This window comes from Thalassophryne amazonica, chromosome 5, assembly GCF_902500255.1.
Source record: "Thalassophryne amazonica chromosome 5, fThaAma1.1, whole genome shotgun sequence".
Classification (NCBI taxonomy): domain Eukaryota; kingdom Metazoa; phylum Chordata; class Actinopteri; order Batrachoidiformes; family Batrachoididae; genus Thalassophryne; species Thalassophryne amazonica.
Window position 1 is genome coordinate 130,726,214 of NC_047107.1, and position 13,196 is coordinate 130,739,409.

At 39.9% G+C, this 13,196-nt stretch overlaps 1 protein-coding gene across 3 annotated transcripts in view; it reads right to left on the minus strand.

Annotated features, from left to right (window-relative positions):
* LOC117511363 (zinc finger protein 184-like) overlaps positions 1-11,349 on the minus strand; it is a 44,336-nt gene extending 32,987 nt beyond the window's left edge. Inside the window, exons 1-3 of one of the 3 annotated variants that reach the window (XR_004560937.1) lie at positions 7,439-7,539; positions 4,026-4,661; positions 1,804-2,764 (exon numbers count right to left, since the gene is read on the minus strand). Coding sequence is in view for 2 of the 3 variants with exons in the window: in XM_034171403.1 (XP_034027294.1) it covers positions 1,914-2,764; positions 4,026-4,617 (1,443 nt within the window). In the remaining variant the exon portion in view is untranslated. Of the gene's footprint in view, positions 1-1,596; positions 2,765-4,025; positions 4,662-7,438; positions 7,540-11,173 lie in introns of those variants that run through there. The other 2 variants (XM_034171403.1, XM_034171404.1) reach the window with 2 other exon arrangements.
* Between the last annotated feature and the right edge of the window lie 1,847 nt (positions 11,350-13,196).

Here is a 13,196-nt window from a genome sequence, read left to right on the forward strand (position 1 = left end):
AATAAAACAAAGAACTGAAGCAGCAGATCAAAGCACTGCTTCACTGATTCAAGGTACAAAGCAAAGCCACGCCCCGCTCTACTTGGGGAAGGTCTGCCAATGTTCCCACAAAGACAGGGAGGAGAAGGACCGTGGCTCTTGGCAAGCAGTAAACAGAGCGGAGAGGAAGGAAAATTCACACAGTTCCTTCCTCCACAGTGCAGCGCCATCCACGCTAACACTGCTGCTGCTTTGATTAGCGCAGAATGGGATGTTGCTTTGACAGTGAGAGTATCATATTTCAGCCCCAAAACATGCATGACACCACGTGCGCATGCGTGGTTAAATTTTCCAAATGACAAAAATCTGTCGTGGTGACAGAGAACTTTAACCCATGACCTACATGTTTGTTTGATCAGATTACAAACCACAAGAGCCATAATCAGTTTCATATTTTTGCTTCCCTCATCCTCACGGACCTGACTGTAAAACTCGAACCCCAAACAGACCCGGTAATGCTGAGCTTAGACATTACATTAAAAAAAAAAAAAGATATTGGTTCATAGCCCACTTTAGTTATGCAAAAAAGTTAAATTAACTAAACTTTTTTATATGGCTCATGGATTAATCTTAGTCCAGAACTACAGTAAAACTATAGTAAAACCCAGAGAAATACTGATTAAACATTTTAGTTGTTAAAATTATTATTATAATAACAGCAATGGGGGGAGGTGATGGTCTAGTGGTTAAGCATTGGGCTTCAGACCAGAGGATCCTCGGTTCAAACCCCAGTCTGGCCAGACAATCCCTCTTAATCCCCAAGTTGCTCCCGGTGTGTAGAGCATGTTGTATGGCAGCACCCTGACACCAGTGTGTGTGTGTGTGTGTGTGTGTGAATGGGAGGCATCATTGTAAAGCACTGTGAGCTTCTGATATAGATGGAAAAGCGTGACATAAATGCTGTCCATTTACCATAAATAGCAGTAGTATGAAAAATGTCTTCAAAAGTGGACCTTTAATCAAGGGGTATTGTGGAGGGCACGTCCCCCCACAATACCCTCTTTCCATTTGGACAGACACAGAGGGACAGACAGGCACTTGCTGCCAGGAGGGGGAAAAAAACAAAACAAAACAAATTTTAGATCTTGCATCCAGCCTTGATTTTTCATCAGGACAGCATCGGCACGAAACCTGCCTTTTGGTAGCCCAATTAATGGAAATCTGTCACAGCGACAGAGAACTTTAATTCCTGCCAATTCCAGAAGTACTGTTCAATTTTCTACTTTTGTGCATTTCAAAGAATTAAACCTTCGAGCATTTAAAATAAAGTGATTTGTGAGGTTGCTATGGAGATGAGACATCAGCTCAGAACCATGTTCTCAATCCAGAACACACCAAAGACAAAAACCTCCTGCTTGTTCCACCTTCCAATAATGTGCAGAATGCATTCAACAGCAACTGGGAATTTGGAATTTCTGACCTCCAGTCAGACATGGTTTAAGATAACCTGGGAAGTGTTTCTGAATACAAACCTCCAGATCTTACATCACTGCCCAAATAATGCTGGTTAATAAATTTTTTAAAGGTTTTGTGGAAAAAAAAAAAAAAAACCCCGAAACAGTTTCAGTAAAAACAGCCGAATCTTGTTGTTCTTGATATAATAAATCACTAAACGCTGGATTCAGGAATGTTTTTCCTCTTCACTTTGTGCATCAAACTCCGTTGTTGAAAAATGACATTAATTTGGAGCTGCAACTTCCACCTACGACGTCTATCGAACACAACACGTCTTTACACCAGAGAGACAACAATAATAAAATGTACCGTCTGCCAGGGTCAGGAGGTGAACCAATCTGAGGACAATAAACCATCCTGATGGAGTGATTGGAACAACAACCTCCAGTCTGTTGGCTGCTCGCGGCACAGACGCCTGGTCAGTACATAGACGTGCGCTTTACAAAGTTGAGGAAAGACTCAGCGTCGTACTCCACTTTGCACTTATGGCTTTTCAGGTAAGACTTCCTGCTGTAGCTTTTCTTACAGACGCTGCATCCGAACATTTGTCCTCCTGTGTGCACTTTCATGTGGACGGTCAGGTGAGTTTTTTGCGTAAAACTCTGATTGCACACAGAGCAGACGTGAGGTTTCTCTCCTGTGTGGATTCTCATGTGCGACACCACGTGCGCACTCTGCCTGAAACGCTTTGCACAGAAGGAGCAGCTGAATGGTTTTTCTCCCGTGTGACACCTCATGTGTGACTTCAGATCCCACGTGTAGTGGAAGGTTTTCTCGCACTCTGAGCAGATGTACTGTTTCTGGCCACTGTGACGTCTTCTCTGACTGACGGAGACTTTTTTGCAGGGAGAGTTTGAACCTGCCCGGGCCTGGCAGCTCGGCTCCCAGTCGTCACTGTTGTCGGTGTCGGCATCAGAAGAGTGCGTCTTTTCGTCAGCAGCTGGATGCAGCTCCGGGTCTGGTTCTCCACCGTCAGATTCTGTTTTCACGTATCTGTCAGAGCTGCTAGCTCCAGGCTCCGCCTCCCTGCTCTTTAACTCTGACAACTGAAGCGACTCATCTTCACCCTTCACATGCCCATGAGTCAGTGTGAACTTTATGACATCATCATCCTGCAGCCTTTGAAGCTGTTCTCTGTCCTGACTGATCTGAAGTTCTTCCTGTTCCTCTTTAATGGCCAGGTGATCTGGGTCCTCCTGGTCCAGTCTGGAGCTCCCATCCTGCTGCTCTGGCACAACCTCTTCTTTAGCCTCCAACATGTGCACAATATCTGCAGGACACAAAAAGAAACACACGTGATGTGGTTTCTCACTGTCACACTGACGTCACGTCAATGGAGAATTTCACAACCAGAACTTGGATTTCAGATTTTCTTTGAAACTAAATTTGGACATGTCTAACCCATCGATTTCTATTTAATCCAGTAGGTGCGGGATGCAGCCTGTGGGCTGTTGCCAAGCTGCCGCCATCTTGCTTAGCGTTATTACATGATGTCAGGCATTAAATAGAAATTGATGATGCGCTGACTTAAACTAGGGTTAAAGTGCTCTGAAAATGCTGTTTGTGCAGCAACAAGCTGACAAAGAATTGTGTTGTGAGCTTTCATAAGTGTGTATTATATGTAACATTAATGATGTGGGGAAATGACTAAAGTCGCTGAATAAATGTCAGAAAATGATTTATTTTTTGTGTAGATCTGTATTCTGTAAAGTAGTGACTTCAGTTTTACTGCCTGAATGTTTTGTCGTGATAAATATCACACCATTCATTTAGTGATTCAATTAGAAGTCTCACCTTCATAAGTCTCAATTTATCCCATTTTAATTAGCCTTGGAGTTTTGACCGTACCACTGTGTACCCACTGTACACAGTGGTACACCCCTGTAGTATCAAGTGCTGTGTTTGACTGTGAGAAAAGACAAAAAAAAAAAAAAAAAAAATCAAAGATGACAGGTTGAATTTGTGCCCCACTGAGGAAGAGGAGACTGGACAGTAAAAAGGCGCCATCTGCGCTATGGACTCCAAACACACGCGCACATGCATACACACAGATCGGCTCCCGCTGGAGTCTAGCACACATGATTGGAGTTAACACACTTAAGGGGAAAACTTCACTGCCGAATTCAGAACTTCAGAAGCGCTGTGTAAAAGCAGCACTGCGGGCTAGGGTTATGACAAATCTCAAATTTATTAGCCTGGAGTTATAAATGATGAACTTTTACCTAAAACTCACAAAAATGACTTTGGTTTTGCCAGACCTTGAAAACCTCCCGCACCTAAGACAGTTTCATATTTCACATTAAAACACCAAGCGGCTCAAAGACTCTATTATAACATGTCAGTTTGACATACAATACACATGAGGAATACATGAAAACGAGTACATATAGCATTTGTAGTGTTTTTAATAGTGTTTCAGATTTGTGTATTAGTGTTAATAAATTTGTCTGTTTTACAAGTAGAACGAACCTCCATCAACTTTACAGTTCTCTTATCTATGTTGGAGCGAGGCACATCAGGGTCACACTCACCACTGCTGCTTCCTTCCTCACTATCACTGGATTCAGAGATAACCGTTTGGCTTGTCGAGGGTTCTGATGTGCGTTTGGCCCTTTTTGATGGATGGATTGTTGACATAGGAGCCACTTTCACAGTCGTATATCCCACCCTGCCTCCTGATTCAATTTGTCTTTTGTACAGTTCTTTGTCCTCACTACAAAGCCAATTTCCATTTGTTTTTGTAATATCGAACAGATGAGCAAGATTTTCTTCAAATTCTGCATTTGGTCGCTTTCTGTGTTTTTCAAAAGATGTGATAAGTTTGTCAACCTTTGCAGACGCTTGTTGTTTGGAAAGAACAGGAAAATTCAGCTTCTCCCAAAGCTTCAACACTTCCTCAGATATTTTTCTGAGTCGGTCATGTCGTCCTTTCAATTCATCAAAAAGTCCCAAGAATCTTCCAACGATGTCTCTGTTGGAAGGCATTTTACATAATGTGTCACTCATATCCTGTTTCAGCTCTGGTATACAAGGAAGGCACTTTGTGCTTGATTTCAAATTTTGTGCCCATTTTTCCCCTGCTGCTTCCACCGCTGATTTTGACATTTTACTTTGCAAGGACATATTTCCAAAAAGAAGCACTCAACAGCAGATCTTCCAAAGCAATACTGCAAAGAAAGCAAAATTGTATGAATGACGTGAACGACTGTACACTGGTGTAAATGCTATGAACTACAAAAGCAAAACACTGCAATAGATCAGCGCATCACATTATTTATACATTTTATCTTATCAATTTGATCTATTTTACCTTTATTTTTTATTTATTTTAATTATTGTTTATCAATATATTTTTGCAATATTTATTTGTATATATTTTCTTGTTATTTCTTGATACTTGTTAATTCTTTTCTTACGTTATGTTATTTTTAACTAGTACTGTGTAAACTCATGTATTTTTAAAAGTGACGTGGTGCTAGGTGCGGGAGGTTTGTTTCATGATCCAATGAAATAAACTTCAAAAAAGTGATCTATGGGTAAAAGTTCATCAAATGCAACATCAGGAAAATGAAAGTTTTGAAAGGTTTTGTAGTCATAATCCTACCGCAGGCGTGTTAAGAGCCATCTTTAATATTAATATCTTTAATATGATGTGAGCATGTGAGGCTCTTACACTGGGGCCAAAAAGTATTTAGTCTGTCCCTGATTGTGCAAGTTCTTCTACTTAGGAAGATGAGAGAGGTCTGTAATTTTCAACATACATACACTTCAACTATAGGAGACAAAATGAGGAGAAAAAAAAAAAAAATCCAGGAAATCACACTGTAGGATTTATTTGTAAATTCTGGTAGAAAATAAGTATTTGGTCACACACAAACAAGCAAGATTTCTGGCTCTCACAGACCTGTAACAACTTCTTTAAGAAGCTCTTCTGTCCTCCACCTGTTACCTGTATTAATGGCACCTGTTGAACTCGTTATCTGTATAAAAGACACCTGTCCACAGCCTCAAACAGTCAGACTCCAAACTCAACCATGGCCAAGACCAAAGAGCTGTCAAAGGACACCAGGAAGAACATTGTAGATGTGAACCAGGCTGGGAAGAGTGAATCTACAATAGTCAAGCAGGTTGGTGTGAATAAATTGTAAGACAATGGAAGACATACAAGACCACTGATAATCTCCCTCGATCTGGGGCTCCACACAAGATGTCATCCTGTGGGGTCAAAATGATCATGAGAACAGTGAACCAAAATCCCAGAACTACACAGAGAGACCTGATGAATGACCTGCAGAGAGCTGGGACCAAAGTAACAAAGGCTACACACTACACACAGAAGGAGTCAAATCCTGCAGTGCCAGGCGTGTCCCCCTGCTTAAGACAGTACGTGTCCAGGCCCATCTGAAGTTTGCCAGAGAGCATATGGATGATCCAGAAGAGGATTGGAAGAATATAATGTGGTCAGATGAAACCAAAATAGAACATTTTGGTAAAAACTCAACTCATCGTGTTTGGAGGAAGAAGAATGCCGAGTTGCATCCCAAGAACACCATATCTACTGTGAAGCATGGGGGTGGAAACATCATGCTTTGGGGCTATTTTTCTGCAAAGGGGACAGGACGACTGATCCGTGTTAAGGGAAGAATGAACGTGGCCATGTATCGTGAGATTTTAAGCTAAAACCTCCTTCCATCAGTGAGAGCATTGAAGATGCAACGTGGCTGGGTCTTCCAGCATGACAATGATCCCAAACACACCGCTCAGGCAATGAAGGAGTGGCTCCATAAAAAGCATTTCAAGGTCCTGGAGTGGCCGAGCCAGTCTCCAGACCTCAACCCCATAGAAAATTTGTTTAGGGAGTTGAAAGTCCATGTTGCCCAGCGACAGCCCCAAAACATCACTGCTCTAGAGGAGATCTGCATGGAGGAATGGACCAAAATACCAGCTACAGTGTGTGCAAACCTGGTGAAGACTTACAGGAAACGTTTGACCTCTGTCATTGCCAACAAAGATTATGTTACAAAGTTTTGAGTTGAACTTTTGTTATTGACCAAATACTTATATTCCACCATAATTTACAAATAAATTCTTTAAAAATCCTGCAATGTGATATTCTGGATTTTTTTTTTTTCATTTTGTCTCTCATAGTTGAAGTGTACCTATGATGAAAATTACAGACCTCGCTCATCTTTCTAAGTAGGAGAACTTGCACAATCAAGGACTGACTAAATACTTTTTGGTCCCACTGTACTTTCATTTCATCCTCCATCTAGTAAGTAAAATCGATGGTTTAACCAAACAGTTGAGTGTTCTGTCCAATCACAGCCCCTGAAGTTCAGTGCTCCTTCAGTGCTGTTGTGGGTGTTTGCTGATTTGTTGATGGAATAAAACAGCTGGACAGAAAAATGTTGAGTTGCTTGCTATCCAATTATTTACAACCTTTTCAAAATGATACAGATGCTGAAAGTGGCCACTGATCACACTCAGTGTCGCCCTATACACGGGTCCTGAGAGTATTGTGCTGTGCAGGGACGGAGTCTATTTTTCACAGTGAATAATGGTGTCCCTCAGGGATGTGTTCTGGCTGCAATTCTTGCATGGGCTGGGTGTCGGGTCGGGGTAATCAGCAACTTGGATGCCGCAGTTGGCATGGCAAGGTTTACTGACCTTGACTTTATGGATGATGCTGTGATCTTTGTGGAATCAGTAGATTCTATGATAACAGCACTTGAGAAGCTGAGCGAAGACACAGAGTGTCTAGGTTTGAGATCGTGCTCGATCCAGACTAAAATCCAGGGCCCATATCCACGAAGCATCTCAGAGAGCTCCTAACTTAGCCTAAAAATTCCTTCAATATTAATTTTAAATTTATTTTCTTTTATATAGCGCCAAATCACAACAAAGTTGCCTCAAGGAGCTTCACACAAGTAAGGTCTAACCTTACCCATTCCTGCCAAGAAATTTAGCCTGAGAGTGATCCAGGAGGTCTGAGAGCAACTCTGGGCAAGGAGGGGACAGAAACCTTTATCTCTGTGAGGAGGCGGGGTTGACCCCGTTGCTAGATGTGGCACAGTCCTCCAGGAGCTGTGATTGGCTGTCACAAAAAAAGGAAAGAGAGAAAAACAAATGTGCAAATGGACAGTAAAATCAACCGATCATATATCCTAAACTGTATTAAGAAATGTGTCACTGTGAAAATAATTTGTCATGATGATGAAACTCAGCAAAATTAAATGAATTGTTACAATTGTTACAAATGCTTGAATGAACCTCAGTCACATGTTGATTATTATATTGATTAGCTTATTGTTATATTTACTCTCCATGCTGGTAATTGCGCACAAGTAGCAACTGTGAGAAGTGCTGATACGTGAGACTGCAGCACACAAGCCAAGTTCTCCTCAAACAGGTGAGTTTAGGCTGCTGACATCACTTACTTTAACATTAATATCTGTATGAATGTTGTAAATTTTAGAACGGAATCCCCTTTATTGTCATTATACAACTCCAATTCCAGTGAAGTTGGGACGTTGTGTAAAATGTAAATAAAAACAGAATACAATGATTTTCAAATCCTCTTCAACCTATATTCAATTGAATACACCACAAAGACAAGATATTTAATGTTCAAACTGATACTATTGTTTTTGTGCAAATATTTGCTCTTTTTGAAATGGATGCCTGCAACACGTTTCAAAAAAGCTGGGACAGTGGTATGTTTACCACTGTGTTACATCACCTTTCCTTCTAACAACACTCAATAAGCTTTTGGGAACTGAGGACATTAACTGTGAGTGTCATGATTGGGTATAAAACGAGCATGCCCAAAAGGCTCAGACATTCATAAGCAAAGATGGGGTGAGGATCACCACTTTGTGAGCAACTGCATGAAAAAAATAGTCAAACAGTTTAAGAACAGTGTTTCTCAACACTCAACTGCAAGGAATTTAGGGATTCCATCATCTACAGTCAATAATCTAATCAGAAGATTCAGAGAATCAGGAGAACTTTCTCCACATAAGCAGCATGCCGAAAAACCAACATTGAATGCTTGTGACCTTCAATCCCTTAGGCAGCACTGCATTAAAAACCAACATCATTGTGTCAAGGATGTTACTGCATGGGCTCAGGAACACTTCAGAAAACTAGACTGGCCTGCCTGCAGTCCAGACCTGTCGCCCATTGAAAATGTGTGGAGCATTATGAAGCACAAAATACAACAACGGAGACCCCGGACTGTTGAACAAGTGAAGTCATACATCAAGCAAGAATGGGAAAGAATTCCACCTACAAAGCTTCAACAATTAGTGTCCTCAGTTCTCAAACGCTTACTGAGTGTTGTTAGAAGGAAAGGTGATGTAACACAGTGGTAAACATACCACTGTCCCAGCTTTTTTGAAATGTGTTGCAGGCATCCATTTCAAAATGAGAAAATATTTGCACAAAAACAATAAAGGTTCAGTTTGAACATTAAATATATTGTCTTTGTGGTGTATTCAATTGAATATAGGTTGAAGAGGATTTGTGTTTTTATTTACAATTTACACAACGTCCCAACTTCATTGAAATTGGGGTTGTACTTAGCATTAGATAACATTCGCAGCAGCAGAAAGAAAACAGCCCTTTACAAACCTTGGACTCTGAATTGTACAAAATGTACAATGAGATTGGCGAAAACTTATTTTTCAGTGCAAACAGATAAAGTATAAAAAAGTATAAATAGCTATATCTATCTGTAACTGTTTTTTTTTTCTTACTGTCTTTTTTCTTTGACTACTTTGTTTAAGTTTTGTGTTATATATGAGTGAAATTTTGTTGCATGGGTGTCTAATAAATTCAAAGTCAAATTCAGTATGAAATCCTACAGGACAGTGCAATGAAAATCTCTGTCTACAAATATTAGATAATATATTTATTTATAATACATATTATGTAATATATGTTATAAATAAATATATTAGATAATACATATGTATTCACATACAAATAAAAAGATGTATTTACATGCACTTTACATTTTTCCCATAGTCAGGTACCATAATGTTGTGATGACCTTCATCTCAGGTGTTATTATGTTATTACGCTGGGTGGGAAAAGTCAGCTCATTCCTGATAAGGTCAACCACAAATATTATCCTGCACCATCAAGCCGGCAGTGTGTTACTGAATCACTGCCATTCTACATACGGAGAATGGTAAATAGACTGCATTTATATCGCGCTTCATCAGACGCTCAAAGCGCTTTACATATCAATGCCTCACATTCACCCTGATGTCAGGCTGCTGCCATACAAGGTGGCCACTACACACCAGAAGCAACTTGGGGATTATGGACCTTGCCCTTGGTGATTTTCCAGTCAGGCTGGGATTTGAACCGAGGATCCTCTGGTCTCAAGCCCAACGCTTTAACCACTAGACCATCACCTCCTCAAGAGAACGTCTCTCCTTCCTCTCTGTCTTTCCACCATCTCGTCTGTTTATAAGACTCTTAGGCTTCTCAAAAATCCTCCTCCCTCCTCTTAACAGTTTAAGGCCCATGTTGCTTTGTGAGCGACTTTTATCTTACAAAGGCAAAATTCTAAGAAATGTCTAAGAATTTGAGGAGTTCTAAGATTTTTCTTAGAATGACATCACTATGAGCTACATTTAGCCTAAGGCTGCTTCGTAACTATCGACCCTGGTTTTCGGTCACTTCCTCAACTCGTCCATCAGAAGTGTCTGTATGTGTTGAACTTGTACAGACATTCACTGATCTCAACAGGGACCTTCATGTCCCTGAGTCCTGTGTCTTTGACGGAAATTCAGCAAACTTTCATTGGCTTTATTTCCTCAAATATCAGACAGATATTTTTTTCCAAAAATATTTACTGCCCCCCCCCCCCCCCCCCCAAAAATCCCCCTAACGAAAATACTTTTAATATATAATGGGAATGTGTTAGGACGTCATCGGTTTCCACGCATCAGACTTATAGAGTGGTTAAATAGCACCGACCATCTTGGACATCCAGAGACCCCTGTGAAGATGGAGTCATGAGGTCAAAGGTCAGAGGTGTTTGGTGATGATCTGTTTGCAGGAGATCTGAGGTTGAAGTCTTTAATAAACAGTGCAGATATAAACCAGGAATTCCAAGAAATGATTGACAATATTATTGAAGACTTTACGTTCTGGTACAATAAACTGAATAAAGTTCTTTCAGCTATAATTTTTTATTTTTAGTCTGAGTGAAAACAGCAGATCTGAACTGGATCTGTATGTTGATTTAGAACAAGTTTTACACCAGATGCCATTCTTGACAGAACTTCACATTACATTAAGAATGACAAGAGCAGTTTGGAACCGAGAAGCGTCTGCAGTCCTACCCGGGTGAACTCAGCACCACCAATAATACAGATATGACCCCAAACCAGGGCCGAGGGCCCGGAATGGATCCACATGAAAACCCGAAACCAGGACCGAGGGCCCGGAACGGTTCCCCAGTGAAACCTGATAATCAGGCTTCTGGCCTGTGAAAGGACATGACGGAGAAAAGAGCCCGAATGCGAGTAGGTTCGGTGTTGGATCGTATATTAAAAGTTGTTCAGAAACACTCTGGTCACAGCGGGAAAGAATTCGGACAAAGAACTAATATTAGCAGGAGCTAGCTGTAGCTAACAGAGCTAGCGTTAAAAAGAAAACAAACCTGCATTACGCTGCGTCACTTCCGCTTTTAAACTCTCATTCAGCAACTTATTATGACAACAATCCATCGCTTCTGATTGCAGAACTTTCTACTGTCCTTTGGCTCAGTTTAACGCTTTTTTCCCTCTTTTTTCCGGCACAAAGTACTGAAAACAAACGAACCAACTTCTTCGTTTATTTTTCTTCTACTTCTTCGTCTTCTAAAATTCCGGCAGTCTGTACACCGTCGGGCGTAATGCTGCCCTCCACAGGTCATAGCTAAACACTAATTAAACCCTCTCGTATGGCTCTCCTGCATTCTCGGGATGGAACTGTCCTTAAAGCCACATCAAAAGTCATTTTACTTCAGTAATCCTTAAATTCATCAATAGAACCATCACCTTTAATGTCTCCTAACTTATCTCCAATTTCTACCCTAAGCTTACCCCAGTCTGCCCGAGCAAAATCAAACCTTTTACTTAAATCGCCCTGGACCTCTATTAGTGCAGCAGATAACTGAAACAATCATGCAAATGGTGATAAAAGCATTAAATTCGACAGAAATACTCCTTAGACACTCATCTTCTGAAAAAACCGATTGGCCACTTGACTTTTCAATCGGTGCTCAGGTAGAGGTCAATTGAAGAATTACACAGAGGTCAAAATTAAAAGATACTCCAATCATATTGAAAAATATTCCACATTATTTGCCTGATCAAAAAGATTCCAAAAAGGTATAGTTTGGACCATCTGTGACTGAATTCTATGTAGTTACGGGATAAAAACAGCAAGAACGGTGACAAAGGTCAGTTTCATTTTGTACAGGGGTCAAAAGTTAAAGTTGCTCCAATTTTGGTAAAAAGTGATGCAAATTATTGGTTGAGCTAATAGGATTAATAAATGGAATAGTGTTGACAGTGTTGAATGCTTGGTCTCCAAAGTAAAGGTCAAACAAGGTCAATTGGATTCTATGACATGTGACATATGTAATGTGATAAGTAAGTATGATACATGGTCCAAACTATTCCTTTTTAGAACCGTGTTAACTCAACTAGTCATTTGCATTACTTTTTACCAAAACTGGAGCAACTTTACCGTTTGACCCCTGTACAAAATGAAACTGACCTTTGTCACCATTCTTGCTGTTTTTGTCCCATAACTCCATAGAATTCAGTTACAGACCGTCCAAACTATACCTTTTTGGAATCTTTATGATCAGTCAATGTAAAAATATAGCCAACAACACTCAAGTGTCCTTCTTAATAAAGGTTTTATTGACTCACGGCAAAGTGATAGGATCAGGAGCACAGACGCGTTTCGACGAGATCTTCATCAGTGTGTAAGGCTGTTCAAGAAATGATGTCTTTTATGGTAACACCAATCAAAAACAGGTGTAGAACTCCACAAGACATGCAAATGCAGACATTACTAATAATAAACTAAAACATTCAAAAGTGGATAATAAAAATAATAATAAGAAGAAGGAAATAATAAAAAGAAAAATAAGAAAAAGCCCACTGTAGAGAAAATACACCACAAAATTTACACTACAAAAAAAAAACCCATCATCAACACGTAAGAGTACCAAAATGAGGCCTACCAATATATACAGGTCTACATCAACAGCTGTGGCTTGTATATACCACATATGGGCACCAGTGAACAAAGGCTCAAACTGAAACTACTGTCCTTAGGGCTTCACACTTACAAAAAAACCCCAGTATATAAAAAGACATTCATGAAAAAATACAAAAACATATATCAATAACAATGAAGCTCATAAATAGAAACAATACAAATATAAAACAAATCACACATCAAGCCTTTACAAAACCAAATAGGCATAGTAAGGGATAAAAAAACACACCTCAAAAAAAAAAAATCTCTCTCTCTCTCTCTCTCTCTATATATATATATATAGAGAGAGAGAGAGAGAGAGAGAGAGAGATTTATATATATATATATATATATATATATATATATATATAAATAAGTACAAGACCCAAAAAAGTAGGCACAAATAGAAAACCTATGACACATACAAA